Source organism: Haliotis cracherodii, unplaced genomic scaffold, assembly GCF_022045235.1.
Source record: "Haliotis cracherodii isolate W230 unplaced genomic scaffold, xgHalCrac1.p SCAF_24, whole genome shotgun sequence".
NCBI classification, from domain to species: Eukaryota; Metazoa; Mollusca; class Gastropoda; order Lepetellida; family Haliotidae; genus Haliotis; species Haliotis cracherodii.
The window spans coordinates 10,055,875-10,081,710 of NW_027266280.1; the positions used below are offsets into that span (position 1 = coordinate 10,055,875).

The window sequence follows — 25,836 nt, forward strand, 5'->3', positions numbered from 1 at the left end:
ACCTTTACACGTGGGGAAGACACCGAACAAACAGCGTTCAAGGCTTCAGGTTGACAAGGGCTAGGGTGAGTGAGTAAATGAGAATTGTTTAACTGCTTTCAGCAATATTCCAGCAATATCACAGCAGGTGATACCAGAAATGGGCTTCACATATTGTTCCCATGTAGGGAATCGAACCCGGGTCTTCAGCAGGCTTCACAAGGCGGCTGAATATCGCAAAACACTGATTGTGTAAACGTTTACTGATAACCTAAAATTATTATAATACAACCATCTCACTTCGTAGTTCGCTCCCTTGCAGCTAGGGGGCGGGGTAAACACATCCGGGTTCTTGATACCTAACGTCGTGTTGACGAAGGCAGAGTTGGAGAACACATACTCTGCAAACAAAACAAATAAGACGTTTAATTAAAAGATAAACCGACAAAATTCTCAAACTCTCTTCTACGAGTCCATCGTACGTTCATATGCACGTGTTTATGAATCACTATCAAGAGTGGTGACACCAGGTGTTCGCGAAAAGGTGAGCGTATCCTGCCCCACCGGTAGCACCCGCCACACACACAAGCATACTATTAGACAAGTGAATTGTTCACTTGAAATAAACACAGGAACATATGGTAAAATCAAAATTGGGAAATGCATCATTTTTATCACCGATGCGTCAAATTTGGAAATGTCCTTAAAGTGTAGACAGCAAAGTTTGGAACTGCTGGAATATTGCTCGATATAAAGAGAAGGTCAACTGTCGAAAAGTTGAAGTGATCCTTTGTCATAGTCTTGTGGATATATTTTGTCGCTGTGAATATGTATGCACATATATAAACATGTAACAAATAACACTGTTTCAGTGGTTGCGTTTATTTGTAGCTTAGGTGGGTAAATCTGTTTATATAGCATAAATTGATAAATTGATATAGTTTTGGCAGGTCATGTTTTCTGTAAACTTCGTGCCAATCACCTCCGCCAACCTGTGAATTGTTAGTCATCGGTAAGCGTATACACAAAGAGCTTGTTGTTGATTCTCATGTTTACTGTAAGTGTCATAACTGCACTGGTTGACCTTTTATCCAAGCATCTACGACGCCTTACAGGTCGAAGAAGCCCACTTCATTGAGTATCGAGTGGCCACAATGGCGTCTCGGTATGGCTTCTATCGGGAATACGCATGTTAAGCCGTGGGTTTGATCACGGGTTAAACCCGTTGTTATTGAGTAGTATTGTATTTAAACAGAAACGCAGGGCAAAGAATTTGACGTTTAATGTGTAAGAAAACAAATTACCTTGACAAAATATATTATACAACGGCAGGAAGAAATGCACGACTGCATAAACAGGCCACAGAACATTCCATGAAATTTAAGCCTACTGCTAAATGAGTTCCCCTGACGATATCAGAGTACTGTATGACATGTGTGTGTATGTGTGTGTGTGTGTGTGTGTGTGTGTGTGTGTGCTAAAAGCCTAGAGCTTCAATTATTTTAAAGAAATGTTTTCATAGTCTCAAGATACCTCTACAGTTTCGTTTATAATTTGACTTCTGAGCCACTACAAGGTAGAAATTGTATAGTCTAAAGAGTCGTTGTTATTGAGTTGTATTGTACTTAAACAGACAGGCAGGGCAAAGAATTTGACGTTTAATGAGTAAGAAAACAAATTACCTTGACAAAATATATTATATAACGGCACGAAGAAATGCACGAAAGCATTAACAGGCCACACAGCATTTCATAAAATTTAAGCCTACTGCTAAATGCGTCAGAGTACTGTATGACATGAGTGTGTGTGTGTGTGTGTGTGTGTGTGTGTGTGTGTGTGTGTGCGTGCGTGCGTGCGTGCGTGTGCGTGCGTGCGTGCGTGCGTGCGTGCGTGTGTGTGTGTGTGTGTGTGTGTGCGTGCGTGGGTGCGTGCGTGCGTGATTGCGTGCGTGAGTGCGTGTGTGTGCTCTAAAAGCCTAGAGCTTCAATTATTTTAAAGAAATGCTTTCATAGTCCCAAGATACCTCTAAAGTTTCGTTTTTAATTTGACTTCTGAGCCACTACAAGGTAGAAATTGTATAGTCTACAGTGTCGTAGTCACCTCCGTCATGATCTCCGTAGATCGTCTCAAACACCGGCATGTGGTCGTACGTCGTCTGTAGGATGTAACTGATGCCGGCCTCGGAGCCCCGAAATTCCTGTATCCACACAGCGTTGTTGTAGTCGAGGCCGTATCTCGTCTTGTCCCAGCTGAAGTAGGCGTCCTCTGCCGTAATAAGGGTTTGAGGTGAGGTGAAATTGGGTTCAAACGTCGTGTTCAAGTTTATTGCACATATGTAGCAACGCCCATGCACATCTCCGGCACGCGCTCTATCCACTACACCACGGAGGCGGCCGATGGCTTTTGGGAACATTATTACAGTTATATCACGGCGTGTCAGATTACTGTGTTTGTGTTGGGGTTAGGGGCGGGGTGTGTGTGTTGGGGGTAGGGGTTCAGGGGTGTGGGGTGGGTGGAGCCCGAGGATACAGGTCTTAGACGTTTACCACAATGGTGAAACCCACATGCGCGGATATGGTGGGGACATAGCAAGGTTCGAGACATTCTAGTATTCGAAACCTATATCTAACTGATCCCGGCACGGTTAAAGGACACACATGTCTTGACGGTGAGATTCGCTATTACACGTCGCGCTCTTTAAAAAAGCACACGAACTCACGGGGGATGCAGGCTTTTCTGAAAGTTTCATTCAGCAACACTCTTCTACAGGCGTTATTTTCAATGATGTACAGCGTTTTCTGAAACAAAAAGACATACGTGTACGCTGAAACTTAACTTTTACCAACCTACTTTTTCAGTTCATCTAGAGGGGGCACGGATGACCCTGTCGTCTAAGGAGTCGCAATTCGCTGTGTAGAGTTGCGTCCCTTGGGCATGCCAGAAAACTGTGATCGTTGGTTCAAATCCCGGATCGCCCCGATTATGTTTCTAGGTTTGTCAGCGTCATACCCGTGCTCGTGGGTTTCACCGAAGTGGTAAACGTCTGAGACCTGCGTCACTTCGGGCTTTCCTCCCACATTAAGCTGACACGCCATGATATAACTGTAATAGCGTTAGCGTTAAACCCAACTCATTCACTCAGTTGATCTAAGTATTAAACTTTGAGAAACTGCACATCCTATTAAGTCGGATAGGATGGAGGTTGGCATGTGTATCCTACACTTACTGAAGTAACGTCATCCACAATGAAACTTGCAGTCACTATAAACTGACCAAGACCTCACCTGTGTGTAATCATAGATCTTCTTGACATCAGGAGATGCTCCGTCTTTGAGTTGTGTGGTCGCTATTCTCGAGTGGTTCAGGTCGTACGGTATCCTCGAGTTGCTCTGGCGTTAGAAAACAACAGACCCTGGAGGCGTGTGGCAGTCTGTGCAGGGCGACTTTGCTTAAATATCAATTCATGGTTTGTCTGTCCGCACTCGACTATTTAAGCCTCTATTGTCACTGGAATAGTGCTGAGTACTGAGTTAAACAACAAACAAACAAATAGTATGTATAGGTTTGTGTAAAGTAATCAGTTATGATTGTTGCGTCCCTCGGCTGTACAAGGTGAGGTGAAATGGAGTTTAACGTTGCGTCCAAGATTATTGCACTTATATAGCAACGTTCATGCACGTGTATGTGTGTGTGTGTGGCTGCTTGTACTAGTCCGGACTGATGCCGATTTATTGTGCTAGCACACTGAGATACCATGCCGCAGTTTAACATGAACACCCCACTCAGACACAGTATACTGACTCCGAGCCGACCAGCTCTTGTTTTAGCCCCTTAATGCCGAGCGCCAGACAGGGTAGCAACAAGTACCATCTTTTAACGTCTTTTGGTATGACGCACCTAGGGATCGAACCCCAGACCTTCTGCTCACCGGGCGGACGCTCTACCATTAGACCACGGAGGCGGTCATCAGCTGTACAAGGACCTGTTATTTCCGGACTCCATTGCCGGATTCGCCCCGATCAAGAACCAAGGTTTGTTAGCACCATACCCGTTCGTTTTAACTAAAGTGGTAAATATCTATAAAATGCATCGTTTCCTCACACTTTAAGCTGAAACGTACTTTAACTAAAATACAGTGCAAAGTGCGTTAAACCAATATCAACACATTCTCTGAATGAGATTCGACAAATGTCTTAGAAGCCGTCATAGCGTAATGTTTACTTTGGTCGACTATGTTCTCCCGTGAAACGTCTTTGTTAAGACATATGTACCAGCAATACCGCGAACGACTGACATAATCACAACAACGTCTCGCCTACCGCTTCCATGTGGGGAATGTCATCCTTGGAAACTCCTCGCAGTGTTCCCTGAATCGCCTCCCACTGAGGTGGGGAGCACCAGTCAAACGGTAATCTGCACGTGCTCGCTGTCACCATGCACGTGACGAGGAGGGATCTGAGGAATGACATGATTCACGGACTGAGAATTGTCTGTGAATATGACATTGGAAACATGTTCTCTTATCTAATCAGGCGTGTCCTGTACAGTGGCGTGAAGCGTGTTGCGAGTATTTCAGTATTTGGTGGTAATGTAAGGAGAAGATAATTTCAATATGTCAAAAAACATTTGTGGAATGTTATGCTTGTGTGGAGACTTTTAAACTTTAGAATTTTAACTGAAAAATGCGATTTTCTGCTATTACCTACTTGAATGTGTGTCTACTGTCTACCGTTGGAAAGTCTCGCGTGTATTCGGGGTCACAATAACAGCATGCTTTCTTAAATATCCTTAAATCGTCAGTATCTTGTCAGATGAAAATATGCGATAATTAGAAGATGGTATTTAATATGGAATCCTAGAAAGGACAACATTAACCCAGAGACCATACACCGATACTAGTATATGGTCGCTGATTAACCAAGGTGCGACAACGTGGCATTCTAGCCATTGGCAGGATTCCATAGTTTAACCCCTTATTGGTTGACGAATAGAAAAGCCGCCGTCCTGAACAGTGGCTGCAGGCCAAGGTTGGATATTTAGTTTGTTTGTTTGTTTGTTTGTTGTCCAAAGTCGCACTCATCAATATTCCAGCTATATGACGATGGTCTGTAAATAATCGAGTCTGGACCAGACAATCCAGTGATTGAGCATCGATCGACGCATCTACGAAGACATGCATCAACCAAGTCAGCAAGCCTGACCACCCGATCCCGTTAGTCGCCTCTAACGACAAGCAGAGTCACCTTTTACGGCAATCATGGGTTAGTGCAGACCTATTCTACCAATAAGTCATAAGCGTGAGATTTTGTAAATTTAGAGAAATTCTTCAAAATACATACCGTTACATTACTGGCGAAACGTTAGTTGGGGCAAGCCCCGAGTTCAGTTTCCCACATGGGTACAATGGGTGAAGCCCATTTCTGGTGTCCCCCTACATGATATTGCGGGAATATTGCTAAAAGCGGTGTTCAACCTGAAACCCACCCACACACAGTCTATGGTAAAAAGGTGGACTGCCTCAGTGAAATCTCTAGTTCGATGCTGGTGCACAGAAACCGCACCTCCTGTGATAAACGTGACATTTTTTAGGGTGTGTTGTATACTTCACCCATCTCCTCTACTCGTGAGGATAATAGCATCCAGGCTTCTTCACAACCAATCTCATCACCTGGCTCTAATATTGCATCCCCCATCTTGTGACCCGGAACTACCGAGGCGGGTCTGGGCGTCGCCATCAGCACGCAGAACGTTGCCCTTGGTGCCCTCGGTTATGCAAAATTTAAAATATGAGGGAGCCATTAAGAATAAAGAGAAAATATGATAATGTTTAAGAGCCTTATCTATTGAATTATTCTTCTAATTCGCAAAAATCTCTTTGATGCCGATGTTTACACAAATAGAGGCACAAAATAATAATTAGATATTACGCGATTGAGTGCATATCGTTACGTAACGATAATGACCAGGCTCCACAAATCTACACGTTGCCGAATCACAGCTGTTTAGCCCTACCACAATGTAACACGTGCAACATGGTAGATGTTTAATTCCGTCGGTATAATTCTGACAAAACTGTTGGTGTTTAACCCAGCTACCGGGGAGGTGGGGGTTTAATTCTGACAAAACTTTTGGTGTTTAACCCAGCTACCAGGGAGGTGGGGGTTTAATTCTGGCAAAACTGTAGGTGTTAAAACTGTTGGTGTTTAACCCAGCTACCAGGGAGGTGGAGGTTGAATTCTGGCAAAACTGTAGGTGTTTAACCCAGCTACCAGGGAGGTGGAGGTTTAATTCTGGCAAAACTGTTGGTGTTTAACCCAGCTACCAGGGAGGTGGAGGTTTAATTCTGGCAAAACTGTAGGTGTTAAAACTGTTGGTGTTTAACCCAGCTACCAGGGAGGTGGAGGTTTAATTCTGGCAACACTGTGGGTGTTTAACCCAGCTACCAGGGCGGTGGAGGTTTAATTCTGGCAAAACTGTAGGTGTTTAACCCAGCTACCAGGGAGGTGGGGGTTTAATTCTGCCACACTGTAGGTGTTAAAACTGTTGGTGTTTGACTCAGCTGGCGGTGAGGGTGGTGATGTGACACTGACAATCAGTAAGAGTCGAATGGTTAATGTGTGCCAGCTGGGGCGGGGTAGCTCAGTGGGTACAGTGTCAACTTCACTGACGCAGGTTCAGTTCCCGGTTTCGTGACTTACACAGATTAAAAATGAACAGAAAGAAATACCATAAGAATGGTTTGAACTAGATGAAAGAGGTCTTGATCAGAAGTTCCAGAAAGTGGATCCACTTCATTGAATTATGTATAGTTTTCTGTCAGTGAAAGGAGGTTTGTTATTTTCGAGCAGACGTTCATAGGTGCTTCATAGGCGCAGACACAGACATACAGGCACATACCGACAGACACAGACATACAGAAAGACACATACAGACAGACACATACAGATACACAGACATACACATATATACAGGCACATACCGACAGACACAGATATACAGACAGACACATACAGACAGACACACACAGACAGACACATACAGATACACAGACATACACATACCGACAGACACAGACATACACATACAGACAGACACAGACATACACATATAGACAGACACATACAGACATAGACAGGCACATACAGACAGACTAGGGGAGACAGAAAGACACACAAACAGATACAGACACACGCAGACACGCATCTCTGTTCTACAACCTTCACGCCAAGTGTGTCCGAAGTTAAATCACGAGTTGTCTGCCCACCATGTTCAAAAGTTGTGCATCTGTCCCAATTAGTTCCACCAAAATAAAACAGAACGAATCCCCCACAAAATATATCTGCTTCTGATTCCAGGATTGACGTCATATGGATTATGTCTCATCTCTTCGAAAGCATGTGTCTGAGTTTGCACCAAATTACTTCATCAGTAGACGCTATCAGGCCATATGATCGATGGACTGTTTTCTTTACCTGTATCATTTACTTGAGTAAGAGCAGTTAAATAATTCTGTGACGCCTTAAGCATTATATGTTTCCAATGTATTTCATTTATACATATATCATTGTGTCACATGTGCATTATAATAAGATTCCATGTGGCATTAATGACAAATTTACTCCCAATTGATATCAAGGACGTGTTGTTTTCAACCGCCAGAAAATTCAAAGTTAATTGAAATAACAAACAGGATAGCGTTATAGTGAGGTGCGTCATGTAAACTATACTGCCGGGCAAAAGAAGGTTCCACTTGAAAGTTGTATTTGACCAAAACATTACAAACGTTATTATGCTAAAAGCAGTCGCCAAAAAACACTGCAAATATAGCGTACAAAACACAAGTATCAGACCCGTATAAAATACGTCACCATCGAGAACCATTTTTTGTTTGTTTCATTGTTAGCCACCATCGAACATGGGTCTATACTTTGTTTTGGCCGGTACTTTATAGCAACACTGTGATTGATGGAAGGTGAAGAGATATCATTCCATAACTTGTCGAGGACGAAGATGGTCTGAACTCACTCACTCACTGAACCACAACCTCCAAGCTGTGTTGGAAGAAACATATTTGAGTGAGTTAGGTTTAATGCCGCTTTATCAGTAATGCAGATTTATCAGCTTGATGGAGAGGTACAGTTCATATTGTTGCAGATCTCGGACAGCTGCCACTTAAAATTCAAAGAGTACAGGCATAGCCCTGTCAAACCAAGAATCTGGGATTCAAACCAGCAGTAATTGGCGGGGCGCTACACCGCTGTGCCACCCAGGTCGCCTGATTGTTTGAGAGTCTGCAACTAATGATTGAGATCCAAGACTCAACATGCAGGGACAAACATGGGGACTAAAGGCCATTAATACCGGAATCGTTTGTTTGTTTGTTGTTAAACCCTTGATAATAGCTTGATCAATCCCTGGTTTGTTTGTTTTTGTTTGTTTCTTGTTTAACGCCGCACTCAGCATTATTCCAGCTGTATGACGGCGGTCTGTAAATAATCGAGCCTACACCTGACAATCCACGGATTGACATCATGAGCAGCGATCTACGTAATGTGGATACGATGACATACATGAACAAAGTCAACGCCTCTTACGACAAGCATGGGTTGTTAAAGACCAATTCTAACCCGGATCTTCACGGGTGTACGGGATCGCCACGGCGAGACACCCACAGGTTACTAAAATATGTTCTGTCCTGAGATCGCCATGGAGACTCAAACAGAGTGCTAGAGATCTACTCTGTACATACGCCATGATGATATAAACATGGTGCAATAGCGAGGGCGGAGCGGTTCAGGGAGTACTCTTATGACACTAGTTGTAAATGAAGACAAAACAAGCCGACATGATGTATGGTTCAAGCGATGACTCATTACCCACTTAAAATAACTTCTCATATTGGCATGGAGGCGTTTGGCTTGATCTGATAAACCTTCTACCGCTTGTAAACATCTCCTGATGACGACACTCAGATGTGCACAATTTGGAAATGGCATCATCGGAAACGTCGATTTTAATTTCAAGACATAATGAGCTGGAAACATTAGCAGCATATCTATTTAAGTGAAATTTTAAACGAATATCTATGATGTTGTCAAAAAGAATGATAAGTTTTTTCTGTCTTCTCTGTTGTGGGAAGTGCGTTACGCCAGGCTGGTGGGACGCTTAGACTGGTGTTGTACACCTCTCCCAGTTGATAATGCCTCATCCAAAACTCATTACAGACATCCGAAGCCAGAAGATGATGTTTTCATTTCTACCATCCACAGTTTACAGCAACCAAACTAAGAAAATAACTCAAAAGATAGCAAAGAAGTTTGAAAACTTGCTAAATGATTATTCAAGAAATGCGTGCTCACATCCTAGAAAGCCCCGTAAAGATTCCGTGTTCAAATAGATCTTCAACAACCTATGCCTGTCGTAAGAGGCGACCAACGGGATCGGGTGGTCAGGCTCATTGACTTGGTTGATGCATCTCATCGCATCCCATTTGCGCAGATCGATGTTCATGATGTCAATCACTGGATTGTCTGGTCCAGACTCGAGTATTATATGCCGTCTTCATATAGCTGGACTATTTCTGAATGCGGCGTAAAACAACAAAAGCTAAAACATGTTTTTAAACTCGAAATACCCGGCATAGCCAGCGAACGATTTTGTTTTTGGTAAAACATGATAACTTAGTTTTCATGGATTTTTGAGAACATATTTGTCTATTTTTAAATAACATTCCTAATTAAGCAGCGGTCGGGTAGCCTGGTGGTTAGTGTGTTCGCTGGTCACGTTGAAGACCCGGGTTCGATTCCCCTCATGAGTACAATTTGCGAAGCCCATTTCCGGTTTCCTCCACCGAGATATTGAGTGAGTGAGTGAGTTTGGTTTAACGACGCTTTTAATAGTATTCCAGTTATATCACGGCGTGTCAGCTTAATGTGGGAGGAAAGCCCGAAGTGATGCAGGTCTCAGATGTTTACCACTTCGGTGAAACCAACAAGCACGGGTATGGTGCTGACAAACCTAGAAACATAATCGGGGCGAACCGGGATTCGAACCCAAAATCATAGGTTTCTGGCGAAGACCCGGGTTTGATTCCCATTTTTGGTGTCCCCCGCCGTGATATTGCTGGAATATTGCTAAAAGCGGCATAAAACCATACTCACTCACTCACTTTTTTACTCCTGGTGTCAGTCTGCTTACCTATTCCATTGGGGAAACCGTGCATCTAGGAGTAATTATTTCAGTATCGAAACAGAACATTAAATATAACAAATAAAACCAATATCATATGTCAGAAAAATAAAATAGATTCTCTAAACAGATGTTGAGAAATATCCAATAACCTCAGTATGACGTCAAACAATCTACATGACGTCACGGTTGGTGTCATATTCTACTATTACATATCAGTAAAAATGATTCGGTCTTGGTTGCATCTCACCTGTACGAAACATGACTGAACTAATTAAGGCGAATGTGCGGCTCTGAAACATGGACGTCTTCAGCTAATGATATGATTTAAACATGCCCATGCTAGAACGTACACGTGCCAGATGTTCTTGAGTTCAAGGTCACGACCCGGGCAGGATTCCGTTGATGCACCGAGGTTTGTGGATTTAAGGTGGAGCGTGTTTGTTGATGTGAGTGGATCGAACACTCTTGCATAGAGAGAATCTGTCTGGATATAACACTATCTCCTTAAAGCCTTTATGAAAACAGGTGTTTATACACACAAATAGATCGCGTAGATCACGTGAACAGTTTACAGGCCTCTGTGCTGCACGTGCACCCATGGGAAGGTGATATCAACCGGGGCTTTAAGTGTGGTATTAAAGGACCCGTGACAGTACATTATCCGAATACACGGAAACAGGCAAGTAAGTGAGTGAGTCAGTTGGGGTTCGAGCGCTTGTAACAGAATTCCAGATATATCATGGCATGTCAGCTTAATGTGGGAGGAAAGTGATGCAGGTCTTACACGTTTACCACTTCGGTGAAATCCACGAGTAGGTATGGTGCTGACAAACCTAGAAACATCATCGGGGCGAACCGGGATTCAAACCCATGATCATAAGTTCCTGGCATGCCCAAGGGACGCAACTATGCACTTCGAATTGCGGCGCCTTCGACGACTGGATCCTCCGTGTATAGCAATACACATGACTGTTACATGCCTCCGTCATGGCAACCATTTTGTGTTATATCAAAGATTGCTTTTTTATTATGCGTTTTATTTCGGATACTGCCTAAGCTATCCTTGGTTAACGCGGGTTTACTCAGGTTGAAACTATTCAACCCTGGTTCCCAGCCTGAATGGGTTAACATCGGTTGACTCAGCTCTCTCACATTTCAATAATCGAATGCACGTACGTATGTATGTACAATTCCCAGCAGATAATCGAGGTTGGTTATACTCTGGCGTTGACGTTTTGAATCATACAACAGCACAATGACATTTCATGTGACCGGACACAGCTATAAAAGCAGACGACACATTTTGCGAGACACCTGGTAGGTTATGTTATAAAATGGGAAAGCAGACGACAGTAAGCTTCCAAATAATTTGTTTCAATGAATACAGTAAAGTTGGTCATCACTTGTGATGGACTTGACCATGAGAAACAGACACCTCCATTACGGCAATTTCCCCGCCATCCCCGCTCAGCTAGTTCATTACTTTCTGCATCTATTGACTGATTAACGCCGCGGTGTCTCCCCCTTCCATTTGCCAGACAGCCCCAGTCAGTCCTAAAAAACCCCATCACTGCCAGTATCACATCATCTGGCACAGAGTGAGTGAGTGAGCTGGGTTCAGTGCCGCTTTGAAAAGTATTACAGTTATATCACGGTGTGTCAGCTTAATGTGGGAGGAAAGCCCGAAGTGATGCGGGTCTTTCACGTTTATCACTTCGGTGAAACCCACGAGCACGGGTATGGTGCTGACAAACCTAGAAACATAATCGGGGCGAACCGGGATTCAAACCAATGATCATAGGTTTCTGGCGTGCCAAAGGGACGCAACTCTGCGCAGTTATATAAAGTATTCCGGTTACATCAGGGCGTATCAGCTTAATCTGCGAGGAAGGCCGGAAGTGATGCATGTCTCAGACATTTACCACTGTGTCTGAGTGGGGCATCCATGTTAGACTTAGACGTGGATTTCATGGCGTCATGAAACCGGCATCAGTGCTCCATCAAACAAAGCAGCCATCGAATTTAACGCTTGTCCGCTAGCCCGAGACAACTAAATCATGCGTAGGACATGTAAAATTCCACTGATGGTAGTGAAGTATAATTCTGATCCAGTTCTTAATATAAAATGCAACCATGGAAACCACTTTCGCCTTCAACACAGGACTAGCCACAAATATGGTTTATGGTTTACACTAGTCCACTGGTCTACTCTTAAAAACGAATATCTGACGCTGAACACAAAAGAAACCGTCAAGGGCGTCATCTTTGTAGTCGGTTCTCTCAGTGCCAAAAATCTTCGCCGCCATTACTGCATTCTGGCCTAACTACTGTGGCATTACGAACAAGTACTTGCCTGAAGTGTCTCACGAATGCTAAAAAATGTCTTCTTGTGATACATTCAGTCATGGAAACTAAGAAGTTCTGTATAATTATTTCCTAATACAATGTCCAGAGTTCTGTCATTGACACGGTTCTTGCCATCGAATGATACCCGCCTCCCGGAGTGAGTGCACTTGGTGAAAGAGGCCCCCAGACTGGTGTAGGTTTAAACCAGTTGTTATTACATATTAACCGCTCATATCGCCTTTATGCAATGTCCAGTAAGCACCCCCTAGATTGTACGTAGGTTTAAGCCAGTGTTTTGTAACACCCAACGTTCATACCTGTCCACGATTTCGTCCAAGGAATACAAGCAAATTGTTGCTATTGTAGCATATAGCCCCTTCTGATGAATCTAATAGACGTTTAATGGTCATACTATGCCAGAATATACACCACCGGAGACGATTCATTGAATGTCAGCATAAGATCTTGCGAGTTATCTTACAGCTTCTTTAATGCTTGACTTATTGGAGTATGTGCGATATCAAAGATACAGCCAGTTAGAGTCGCAGCCACCGGAGCTGGATGCACCAAACAGGAGGATGGGGTATAACCCTCATTATCACAGGCTTTAAAAGCATACAAAATGCCAAAATAAACTTCCCGACAACCTGTTACGTAATAAACGTCTGATGCATTTCGGTGTTGTGGTTTATCACTGTAGATAGTAGATACCTCTCAACGGAAGGGTGACCTGCTGTGGCAAGCAGCTTTGTCAAAGTCCAAGAATAAGTATTGTAGAAGGCCTCTGGCTCATACAGTAAACTACGCTTATAACGAACTCGAAGGGACCACTCATTTTAGTTTGTAATAACCGTAGTTCGTTATAAGCTTATATACAGCATTTATACAACAAATGGTCAGGACTAAAAAAAAAGTTCGTTATATCGGTCAGTTCGTTATAAGCGTGTTCGTTATAAACGTAGTCTACTGTATACAATTGTATAGGGCTACAATGGGAAGAAATGACAGTGTGTACAATATATAGGCTGACGTCTTTGACAATTGACAACGAGGCTTATATGCATTATATGTACTACTCAAAAGAGGTTAAGGAAAGAAGTTTTAATGTGTATATATTAACATGATTACAGAAATGCTCTGGAAGCTATCGTTTTCTTATTTCATTGTATGCAGGACTCGTCTTCTATTCCATATTTACAAACTGGGCGTAATCATTAAGGAATACCAATTTCCAACTATCTACCTTCATTATGCCTTAATCTAAGAAGGTAGCCTAGTGGTTAAAGCGTTCGCTCGTCACGCCGAAGACCCGGGTTCGAATCCCGAAATGGGCACAATGTGTGAAGCCCATTTCTGGTGTCCTACGCAGTGATATTGCTTGAATATTGCTAAAAGCGGCGTAAAATATTACTCACTCACTCACTCACTCACTCAATCACATAATCTAAGAAGACCATATATATAACGATATATTATTATATAATACGAAATTTGTTTTCATTCAGAGCTTAAATACGTCTCTGGTTCCAAACCACTCCCATATTCTATATGCAAAATATACCTTGAACTATTGTTTCGTGTATCTTCCCAAGTTTGACTAAAATTATTGAAGTCTATCTGAACACTTTAATGAAAGCCGATGGTCATCATCTGAACTACATAACTACACACCCAACACCATGAGAGAATAGCAATGAGCTAGCAACTCGTGTCAGTGGGACATACCGTATTCGATGTAATAAGCGCCCAGGACGCTCTCAAAATTAGGAATAGGGGGCTCTTATTAGAATATTATTTTGGTGAAAAAAGCAGTGAGTTAAGAAAGATAAATTTCGTGGTTTATGCTGACAGCCTGAAATGTTTATGTACGACAGACATATTTTTCCAGAATTAAATTCCCATAATTAAGGGTGCATATAACACACCAGTGCGTATTATACGCGAATAAATAAGTCTTGTGTACATTGATTAATTGGAAGGGGTGCTAATTGGGATTGTTCACTAGCCAATATATTAGCAAATATCGGCATGGGCGCTTATTAGAGCGGGGCGCTTATTACGTCGAATACGGTAGTCTTAAAGTGGCGTTAAGGGATGTAGTGTAATTGTTTTTGATAATGACCCCTGTTCCACACACCCCCCCCCCCCCCCCACCCCCCACCCCCCACCCCCACCCCCACATGTACAGCGTGTGAAGCCCTTTTCTGGTGCGGCGCAAAACCATACTCACTCACGCACTTATCTCCTCAGCTCCCACAGCATACACACATCCCCTTTCCAGTCTAGTGACGTGAGAGTTCCTTTATAGCATTAGTATTATTTAAAAATTGAATTCAATATTCTATACGCTTATGTGGGTACATTTATATACCGCACGTGTCCAGACAGCTCGGCTTAAATGCGAGTATGTATTTGCTACCCGAGGAGTGAATTCGTATGCATTCCAGTTATCATTCTGAACTCCCTGGGGAGTATACAACCACACGCCCACTCATCCCACTTTGTCTTTTTGTGTCACATAGCATGTTTATTTCATGGCATGACCCGACAGGACTGATACTTCCATGAGTGGTGCAGCGACGAGCGAAATTGTCAATATTTTCGGTCACGAGATAAAATGAATATGTAACTTGGCAAGAAAAGCCAAAGGTTCTATTATGTATTCCTCGCTGACTTCCGGCGGGGCAGGAAACGCTCACCTTTCCGCGAACACCTGGTATCATGACTATTCGATAGGGATTCCTAAACACATGCTGATTATATATTCGGAATCGCACAGTCGACTCTACTTTTAGCAGAGATTTTTTATGACTATGGAAAGGATTTTGTTGGTTTTTTTACATGCCTTAGTCTGAAAACCACTGTGTCCTTCCGACAGACGAAAAGTAGTTCCATAGACGTGTAATTCGACTCGCGTCAAACATCGATTTATTATTTTCATATAAATGTAATATTTCATCTCTAAAAGATCTTTGACAAGTAACAAGAAAAGAAAGATGTCAACGACAGCCTACACATTTCTGGAGGTATGTAAGAAATTTGATGTCATTTCCTAAATACATCTACAATATGATTTGTAGAGTTATCTCCCTTAGACGTGGTATAACCCTCCTGTCATGGGTTCAATAACGTTTGTTTGTCACTATTCTTACTATACGGACTCAAACTAATATATCACTGCCACTACACTGTTCCATGACAGGCTTACAGACTCGGGAGTAATTAATTGTTCGTATCTTTTTTTCTTCCAGTTGGTTAAAGAAGATGCCGATATCGTCGACGTACAGACGACACTTGATAAGGAGACAGTGGTCTCGCCTGGTGATAACACGGACTGCACATGGACCACTGGTGTCTGGACTGCTACCATGGATGTCCCCGTGTCGGGTGTCATTCGGCAAAAACTAAATCTGAACTGAAAGGCCCAAATACATCAGCTTCTCTTCGTTGTAAAAGCTGCAACAGATTACCAAGTACTGCACTTGCCAATCCAACATGCATGGCAAACATCATTGTGTCATCTGCTGGTGACAGCATAAATGAAGTAACTTTTCTAAGGACTACTATTTCAGGTTTTCAACCTTGCTGATATTGACCTCGATCAGGATGTCCTGCTGGATATTCCCGAGTTAACAGATCTTGAGAGTCATCACATTCTGTCTCAACCAATCAATCACAAAGAATGTCTGCAACTGCCTAAAGTTTAAGTAACTGAGACAAATTTTCTTTGACAATTTCCCCCTGATAGCGACCGCCTCCGTGGTCTAGTGGTAGAGCGTCCACCGCAAGAGCGGAAGGTCCGTGGTTGGAACCCCGGCCGCGTCATACCAAAAGACGTTAAATCTCGGCATGGTATCTCAGTGTGCTAGCACTAGAAATCGGCATCAGTCCGGACTAGTACAAGCAGCCATACACACATGTGCATGCACGTCGCTATACAAGTGCAATAATCTTGGACGCGACGTTAAACCCCATTTCACCTCACCTCCTGATAACATTGTTATGAGTTCATCCCTATATGATTTTAGTTGGTTTATTTCCATTATCCATTGTATTTTATACCAGTATTTGCATATAATGTTAATAAACTTTGTGTTTCCTTTTCTTCTTCACTTGCATTATTTTCCATATAGGCCACACTTTGCTTATTCAGGTAGAAAATAGCGTACATCCTGGAATAACCACCTTGCTCTAATACACACACCCCGACGTAACAACTGCCTGCCTTTAAGAGTTCAGGGTCAATTTCAACTAAGTGGCATATTAGTATTAATAGAATTTCGTTCTAAACATATATCCAGCGCATCCCCTCAAAAACAAGATATATAAAAATTCTTCAGAAGCTTCTCCGCGTATTAGGTCTTCTTTGAAAGCGGCACTTGTTTTTACGAGTAAGGAAAACAATGCAGGGTGGAGAACCATGTTATGACAAATGCCTCAGAACTTGCTGTTTGCTTACTACAAATAAACAAACACTAAGGTGCAATTTTGCAAACTTCTCACTTGCTTTTACATCATCTGCAACCGAGCCCACAACATCTTCCGGACATCCTTGTGATACGACACCTTCCGGTAGTACCGGCGTTGGGTGTTTGTTGTCTGGCAGACATCATAGAATCTGGAGCTGTCAACAGTTTTGATGATGTTAATCTGAGAACAAATGCAGACGAAAATTCTGAAAATCTGAAAACTATCCGCTGGAAGTTTTGCCTGTCTGTAGAAACACGTCGACTGACATAGGTGTATTTGTTTGACATAATCTTATAGCTAACGAGTATATACTGAGCACTTATTATTTATGGAAGACGGGTTGTATATTTAATCAGACAAGCTTGTGTGTGACGGGGGACAGGGTAAACTTTACTTTGCCGGTACGGTTGAATGCAACAATGTATTAAATATCAGTGTAGCAGATTCCCCCGACATGTTTCAACACGTTTAGAAACCCTTGCGAAGGGACATATTCTGACGAAGAGCAGACGAGATTACCACAGACTCCTTTTGTACGCTTCCGCACGTAATTACTGCGGCTCGTTGTGTTGGGGACACTACTGTCTCAATCAGGGAGATGCATTGTGGGTTAACATGAGATACGCCCCTGAGAAGCAGACGATATTTAGATTACCGTCTGCTACAGATGACTAACATATGATGACGCATATGTATTAGGTATATTGTGAAAGGGGCACGATTTTCATTATCTAGAGATCTAGATCTATTGACGGTCAGTTTCGGTGAAATGGAGACGAGAGCTGAAAGATGGTGATATATCAGATTCTCCTGGCGTGTTTTTCTGAGCATGTATGATAATAACGTGTTTTCTTGTAGAAATCAGTTGATTATATTCAGAGAAAGAACAGACGTGATTAAGAAGGTCAAATATTGGTTGGGGCGAATTTAATTGTAACCTTGACACCTTAACCTTCACTTTCGGCGGCTGAAAATTCAGGAAAAAAATTAAAGATCGTGAAGCCTTGGATAAACAGATAACCTCCATCAGTGCTGAGGACAGTATAGCCGCACTATGGCTGACAACTTCTTCTTCAGTCAATCGCCGCACTATGACTGACAACTTCCTCTTCAGTCAAGCCAAGCATGTATCGCAGAGAACGCAACGGTCACAAATATAGAATATGGGAACCTCTTACAATTGTCTTATATTATATGGGAACAACAATTTGATATTCTGAAAGGGGGTCGGGGGTTGTATCATCTTACCAAGTACATCACTGGGCCAATGATAGCTGGGCCATATTAGGAAACATTATTTAAGCGTACAGTTTACCAATGACTGCTTACGTTCTAGCTGCTCAAATATTGGGGAACAGTAGTGGTAGCCACACAAGTGGATTGACTCAAGTCTGTCAACCCTTCATGCCAGTCTGTTGATGTACCATCACATAACGTTCAAGCACCTTCTGTGGGTGTTTACTGCTGTGTGTTGGCATAGCCTGTACTTTGATGTGAACTTCTTCTCTTCGTCTTCCAGAGGATCCAAACAGGGTATCTGCTAACCATCGCCCAATGACATTTTTTGGGGCAGGTTTATGCAATTTTAAGATTTCCCCATCCGGAGATAATGAACAATACAGCCCGAAACGCAATCTTCATAACGGAATGGATAAACAAGTTACTCGTGGGTGTAAAACTCTTGTACCTTATGCAATATGCAGGCTTCCACAAGAAACCATGACTCTTTCTCCATATGCAGGAACTGTTTCACAGGAACCTGCTGACCTTGGCTCCATATACATTGCTGCATTTTTTGTTGTAATACAGTTTCAATGTGTCAAGAATCAATACTGTAAATCATCAAGTGAAGAATGATATAACATGTTCTGTCAACATATCTGTGAGGAATAAAGACATAACCATACTCAGCGTCATTATTGAGAGTGAGTGGGTGAGTTGTGTTTAACACAGCTTTTAACAGTATTCCAGTTATATCACGGTGTGTCAGTTTAATGTGGGAGGAAAGCCCGAAGTGATGCAGGTCTCAGACGTTTACCACTTCGGTGAAACCCACGAGCAAGGGTATGATGCTGACAAACCTAGAAACATAATCGGGGCGAACCGGGATTCATAACCGGGAACAATCATAGGTTTCTGGCGTGCCTAAGGGATGCACCTCTGCACAGCGAATCGCGGCGCCTTAGACGACTGGGCCACCCGTGCCCCCCTTATACGTAGGAGATAGTAAGTCCTACGTAGGAGATACTTAGACAAAAAAAATCCACCGTGGCCCTACTACGCTTCCGTAGAATTGTTCTGATTATGGAAATGGTTTTGTTACTATTATTTACATAAAATGTTGATTAGCAGCCATGTCACAAACATTTGTTTGGTCAAAATACTAGTATCAAATTGGAGTCATTTTGTCCACTCGTCTGATGTTGGTGTCCAGTAAAATTGCTTCAGGTCCAGAAAGCTTAGATTATGACTGCCCATGACTTAAAGAGTGGGGGGGTTAGCGGAAGACATGGGTTCGAATCCCCACATAGGTACAATGTGTGAAGGCCATTTCTGATTTCCCCCATGTGATATTGCTTGAATATTGCTAAAAGCGACATAAAACCAAACTCGCTCACTCACAAAGAGTGAAATATTTTGAAAATGGTTCAGTGTACGAATTTGTAGACAAAACAATTGTAAACACAATCATCCTGCTTTGACAGTGTTGATCCTTCCTGCTGGTTCATTGCAAGAACATCACTGAGACTAAATATGTATGTAGATATTGGGAGCAACTGAAACACTGGAAAAGTGTTATGCAGAGCTGACAGCACTGGCCTCTTGTTCATGTGTATGACCAATGCTTTGTTTGTTTGTTTGTTTGCTTGTTTGTTTGTTTAATGCCTCACTCAGCAATATCCAGCTATATGACAGCGGTCTTTAAATAATCGAGTCTGGACCATACAATCCAGTGATTGACATGATGAGCATTGATCCACGCAATTGGGATTGATGACATGCATCAACTAAGTCCGCGAGTCGTCCTGTTAATCGTCTCTTACGATAAGCATAGTCTCCTTTTCTGGCAAGCATGGGTTGCTGAAGACCTATTCTACCCAGGATCTTCACGGGTAGTGAAGTGTTGATGTAAAAACTTAAAATATATTCAAAGACAAACACCTTATTACATAAGTTATGTTTATTCTAATGATCATCTTGGCAATGATACATGTGACAGAACACTACACAAAACAGTATGAACAATAGCTTCACCTCATCCTCAAACATAAAGTTATAGAGACTTGCAAGAAATGGGAATGGTGCCTGAATTGAGTTTTAAGAAGTGGTCAGAATGATTACAGCTATATCCTCATGTAAATAATCAAATCTGAACCAACTGCCAGCATGGGTTGACACGCCCTTAGCCAAGTCACCAAGTGTGGCCACCTTATCCATGCTCATGCCCAGTATGGGTTGCTACGGACCAATTCTAATCCCAATTCCCCACAGTTTGGCACAATATAGCTCTGGATCCTGGCCTGACTAAGGGACATTATTACTCCAGGCTACATAGACACAGTAGTCACTGCTGACGGCTGAGCTTCCCTGATGGTCACCCATTCACCAGTTTCACAATGAAAGCTTTGTGACCAACAACCTTTCATTCTCCAACTAGTAATATCTTCCAGCAGGTGTTTGGGCCTAGCCTCCCAAGGAACCTTGGAGAGACCAGTACACCAGCAGGTGCTTGGGCCTAGCCTCCCCAGGAACCTTGAAGAGACCAGTACACCAGCAGGTGCTTGGGCCTAGCCCAGCCTCCCCAGGAACCTTGGAGAGACCAGTACGCTGAGTTCTCTTTACTGCATGTACCCCTGTACATCAGAAAGTATACTTCAGGTAAATCAACCTTCTAAATTCTTACATGATTGATTGGTTGGTTGGTTTGTTGTTTAACACTGCACTCAGCAATATTCCAGCTATATGACGGCGGTCTGTAAATATTCGAGTCTGGACCAGACAATCCAGTGATTGATATCATGAGCATTGAACCACGCAATTGGGATCGATGACATGTATCAACCAAGTCAGCGAGCCTGACCACCCGATCCCGTTTGTCACCTTTTATGACAAGCATAGTCGCCTTTTACGACAAGTATGGGTTGCTGAAGACCTATTCTATCCCGGAATCTTCACGGGAATCTTACATGAAGTAAAAGAATGAAACAGATGGAAAACTATCTTGTATTGAACATATTCTGATTCATCACCTTATGACACAGGATATGTCTCAACACATTCCTCACAAGTTATCACCACTTTTACCTTTTCATTACACATGGTTGATAATCATATCAATACATAATGTTAGACAAAGGCTTACAAAAACAATTCTCAATAAGCAGTCTGGTATTGACTGAAATGAAAGTTTGTCTGAACATTGCACTTTCAGCAACAGATCTTCTCCTCTTGATCCAACCGATGTCTGATCACCTCTTCAACATCCAATAAATATATAGCATTGGAACCATATATGGCAAATGACTGCTGGAGCATCATACCCATATATGGACAAAGACTGCTGGAGCATCATACCCTTATATGGACAAAGACTGTTGGAGCATCATACCCATATATGGAAAAGACTGCTGGAGCATCAGACCCATATACGGACAAAGACTGCTGGAGCATCATGGGCCAAGGTGGAATGAGGAACTTGAGTGGGTACAGGGCTGCAACACAACGATCTCCATGTTCCTGTTTCTGAAGACCACGCCCACCTTCTGTTGTGACCCTTAGCACCCTCCTGCTACATTGATGGAGGCACAGGCTCTCCGCACACACATCTCCTGTGAATGAGGAAGAGGAGAAAGAGTTAATGAACAAACATCTGGGCCAAAGACTTCTTCAGACGCTTACTGCCAGATGGTTCCAAACCTACATGCCAAAGTACCTACACTACACTTCATGCTTCTGTTGAAATAAAAAATAGTTGCAAAATCATATTAACTGGCATGGATTGTTTATTTGATGGTTGTTTAACGCCAGCCTCTGCAGTGTTCCAGCTTTTTTACGTCAGCCTGTAAATAATCAAGCCTGAACCAGAGAATTCAATGACGATCTACCAAATGACCCCAGCGCACTGTGAGCAGATTGTATATGCTTGAAATGTATGTGATTTATGAGTATTGATAGAGGAGCGCCAAAAGTGATGAAGGTCTTAGATGGATGTGTATGGGTCTGCAGATTTCGACAACATGTGCATGCACGTGTGAGTGTGTCAGCTAGTCTGGACTAATGCCGGTTTTATAGCGCTAGCCCACTGAGATACCATGCCACAGTTTAACAATCAAACCCGGATCTTCGGTGTGACGAGCTAACGCTTTAACCACTAGGCTACCCGACCGCCCCATGTTGACAGAAGTAGCACTAATTGGTCAGAGGTGAATGCAAGACCCCAGATGCAGCCTCTTACCCATGTGTCCAGCAGAGACGTGAAGGAGAACTTGTTGGGCATCTTCAGGACAGAGTCGTTGAGATTCTTCTGGACATCCTGGGAGAAGGAGCTCACGTCTGTAACAGAGACCATTGTTACTACAGCACACATGAATGGAGTGAGTTGCTTTTTTCTTGAATATTTTACTCTATATCTTTCTTTGTTACTTCAACCACTGGACAGTCTTGCCATTTGATCGAGATGGATTGGACACATTCATGCAGACATAGTTAAGGTTTTCATCCTTCACTTCCAGGGTTTAGACACGGCGATTACAAAACTCAGAGGGGACTAGTTGTTTTCTTTCAAAATCTGGCTATTTTACAAAAACCATTAGTCAAAAATGAATTTACACTAAGAGCATTGATCACCTGATCCTGTTCATCTCTTCTTTTGACATGCACGGGTTGCTGAAGACCAATTCTAAGCCAGATCTTCACATTAGAGTGAGTGAGTGAAAGAGATGGGCTTTGAACGTTATTTCAATATAAATATCAATTCTATAATGGCTTGTCAGCTGTAGGAAGATGTATGAGTTCAAGATTGTTGTCACTTGGGTGAAACCAACAAGCATTGGTATGGTACAGACAAACTAAAGACCTGGGAATCAAACTATTCACCAGCAGATTCTGTAGCTAGGGGAGGCAACTCTGCAATGACTTGTAAACAGGACGACAATGCCAGAGAATCCATCCCTGTGCTGATCAAATCAACGACAGTTTTACTGGCCCATCAATAATGTCATGTTTGTTATGAAAGTATGTCAGATAGTGCCATTGCTGTATTTACATATTTAGAAGATAAAGAGATATTTAGGGAACACCCTTGAACTCGAAGATGACAAACTTTTTAAAGCTTTTGATCGTCAGTTCTTCAGTTTATGCTTGAACGGCTTTAGAAAGAATATCATGACTAACAATGTTTACATAACCACAGTATACAACATATTCCACCACTCTTTAGAATTGAAACATTTCCAAAACAAGGATTATGAGTTTCATGTGTCACTGGCAGAGTGCACAGGATTTTACAAGGTGAATGGGCTTGTACACCAGGAGACTGGAGGGGAAGGATATACACATACTTTCAGCTCGTAAACTCCGTCAGACCTAGCTACAGACACACTAACAAAGTTGTCAGTAAGTACAGAGACTTATTTTCAGTTAAATATGTTTGTGGGACAATATCAGATATGCGTTATGCCCGCAAGTTGGTTCAGTACAGGAATATAAAATGTGAACACAGTCAATTGTAGGTATGTCCTGATACGAATATCTCCAGATATGAAATGTTTCCGTTACTTAATTTGCCTCAATTTCATGTGCAGTTATATATTTTTTAAAGTCATGAAACTTCATGAATACCTGCTCTCATATCTGAAGATAAAACTTTTTCATTCAACCCATAGGTATTTTTAGTTATTAAATAAAATAGTAAATATGATATCCCTAGTCAATAATGACGTGACAGATGACGTCCCATGACACACCATGACATTATGACATACCTAGTCATTAATGATGTGACAGACAATGTCCCATGACACACCATGACATCATGACATTCCTAGTCATTAATGATGTGACAGATGACGTCCCATGACACACCATGACATTATGACATACCTAGTCATTAATGATGTGACAGACAACGTCCCATGACACACTATGACATTATGACATACCTAGTCATTAATGACATGACAGACGACGTCCCATGACATCACGACATCCTTAATCATTAATGAAGTGACAGATGACGTCCCATGACACACCATGACATTATGACATACCTAGTCATTAATGATGTGACAGACAACGTCCCATGACACACTATGACATCATGACATCCTGAGTCATTTATGAAGTGACAGATGACGTCCCATGACACACTATGACATTCCTAGTCATTAATGACGTGACAGACGACGTCCCATGACATCACGACACCCCTAATCATTAATGAAGTGACAGACAACGTCCCATGACACACCATGACATCACAACATCCCTAGTCATTAATGAAGTGACAGACGACGTCCCATGACACACCATGACATCACAACATCCCTAGTCATTAATGACGTGACAGATGACGTCCAATGACACACTGACATCATGACATCCCTATCAAGCCCCCCCATCCTCCCAGCTTGAGTGGGGCCACACAACATCCTCCGACATTTACAACTATACCTGCCAGTTCGCAGTCTCATTACAGCCGCTCAGTACTCATCTGACATTCCCTACACAGCACCACATCGGCCTTATGCACTCCCCGTCATCACAAACACTGCACACATGGCCACCAACATTAATTGATTAAGAGGACCATACACTGTTCCTCCCTGTAAGAATTACCGTATTTGATGTAAGAAGCGCCCAGCTCTTATAAGCTCTCACTAGTGAACAATCCCCATTGCACCCCTTCCAATTGATCAATGTACACAAGACTAATTTATTCGTGTATAATACACACTCGTGTGGTATATGCACCCTTAATTATTGGCAATTAAATTCTGGAAAATTATATCTGTCGTATATAAACATTTCAGTCTGTCAGCATAAACCATGAACTTTACGGTCTTTCAACTTTTTTTCTTCACCAAAATAATATTCTGATAAGAGACCCCTCTTTCTAATTTTGAGTGCGCCCTGGGCGCTTATTACGTCGAATACGGTATATGTGCATGCACTGGCTCGGGTGAAACAATGTGACTCAGACGAGCTTGTTGCTGGCTGTGGGACGAACCTCGTCAACCAGGTCTCTCATTAGCCATTGTTTACACTGTTGTACCTGGCTTTGTTTTATTTTGAAATAAAAATCTGTTTTTTGTTAAATATGTCAGCGTGTTAATTATCCTCTTGGTTAAACGTGTTTATTTTGATGGACCCTTAATTCTCTTGCTTGTTGCCAAGTTAAAAGTTTCATAATAAATCTTGGTGAAGACATGTGTTGTGTACATTGTAACATTCTTCTCGTGTCGGATGATGTGACATCAAGTTAAAATGTCTGGTTGAGACAAATTCTAATTAATAATTATTTCAGGAGTATTTACATAATATTGTGATTTGTCTGAGAAATTTTGTTTTTTGTTGTTTAACGCCTCGCTCAGCAATATTCCAGCTATATGACAGCAGTCTGTAAATAATCAAGTCTGGACTAGACAATCCAGTGATTGACATCATGAGCAATGATCCATGCAATTAGGATACATTGACATCCATCTAACAAGTCAGCGAGCCTGACCAACCGATTCCGTTAGTTGCCTTTTACTGCAAGCATGGGTTGCTGAAGACCTATTCTACCCCAGATATTCATGGGTTGAGTGAAAGAATGACTTGGGTGTAACACATATTTGAACTGTAATTCAG

General features: G+C 42.3%; 2 protein-coding genes across 2 annotated transcripts in view; both read right to left on the minus strand.

The window, feature by feature from the left end:
• Nucleotides 1–2,038: 2,038 nt before the first annotated feature.
• On the minus strand, nt 2,039–4,448 carry LOC139472215 (uncharacterized). Its single transcript, XM_071254590.1, has 4 exons — nt 4,299–4,448; nt 3,264–3,368; nt 2,699–2,777; nt 2,039–2,244 (listed from the first exon to the last, which is right to left on the minus strand). The coding sequence occupies exons 1-4, from the start codon at nt 4,446–4,448 to the stop codon at nt 2,039–2,041; spliced, it is 540 nt and encodes a 179-aa protein (XP_071110691.1).
• A 15,744-nt stretch (nt 4,449–20,192) lies between these two features.
• Nucleotides 20,193–25,836, minus strand: part of LOC139472416 (mediator of RNA polymerase II transcription subunit 15-like) — a 67,644-nt gene continuing 62,000 nt past the window's right edge. The window contains exons 16-17 of the mRNA XM_071254890.1: nt 22,442–22,539; nt 20,193–21,815 (exon numbers count right to left, since the gene is read on the minus strand). Coding sequence (XP_071110991.1) covers nt 21,762–21,815; nt 22,442–22,539 — 152 coding nt within the window. The 3' untranslated portion in view covers nt 20,193–21,761. The remainder of the gene's footprint in view (nt 21,816–22,441; nt 22,540–25,836) is intronic.

Coding starts and splice junctions, on each gene's coding strand:
- LOC139472215 (XM_071254590.1), bottom strand. CDS start 4,448: ATGTCATTCCTCAGATCCCTCCTCGTCACGTGCATGGTGACAGCGAGC. Junction 3,369..4,298: donor ACATTCCCCACATGGAAGCG/GTAGGCGAGACG, acceptor TTCTAACGCCAG/AGCAACTCGAGGATACCGTA. Junction 2,778..3,263: donor AGATCTATGATTACACACAG/GTGAGGTCTTGG, acceptor TTTTTGTTTCAG/AAAACGCTGTACATCATTGA.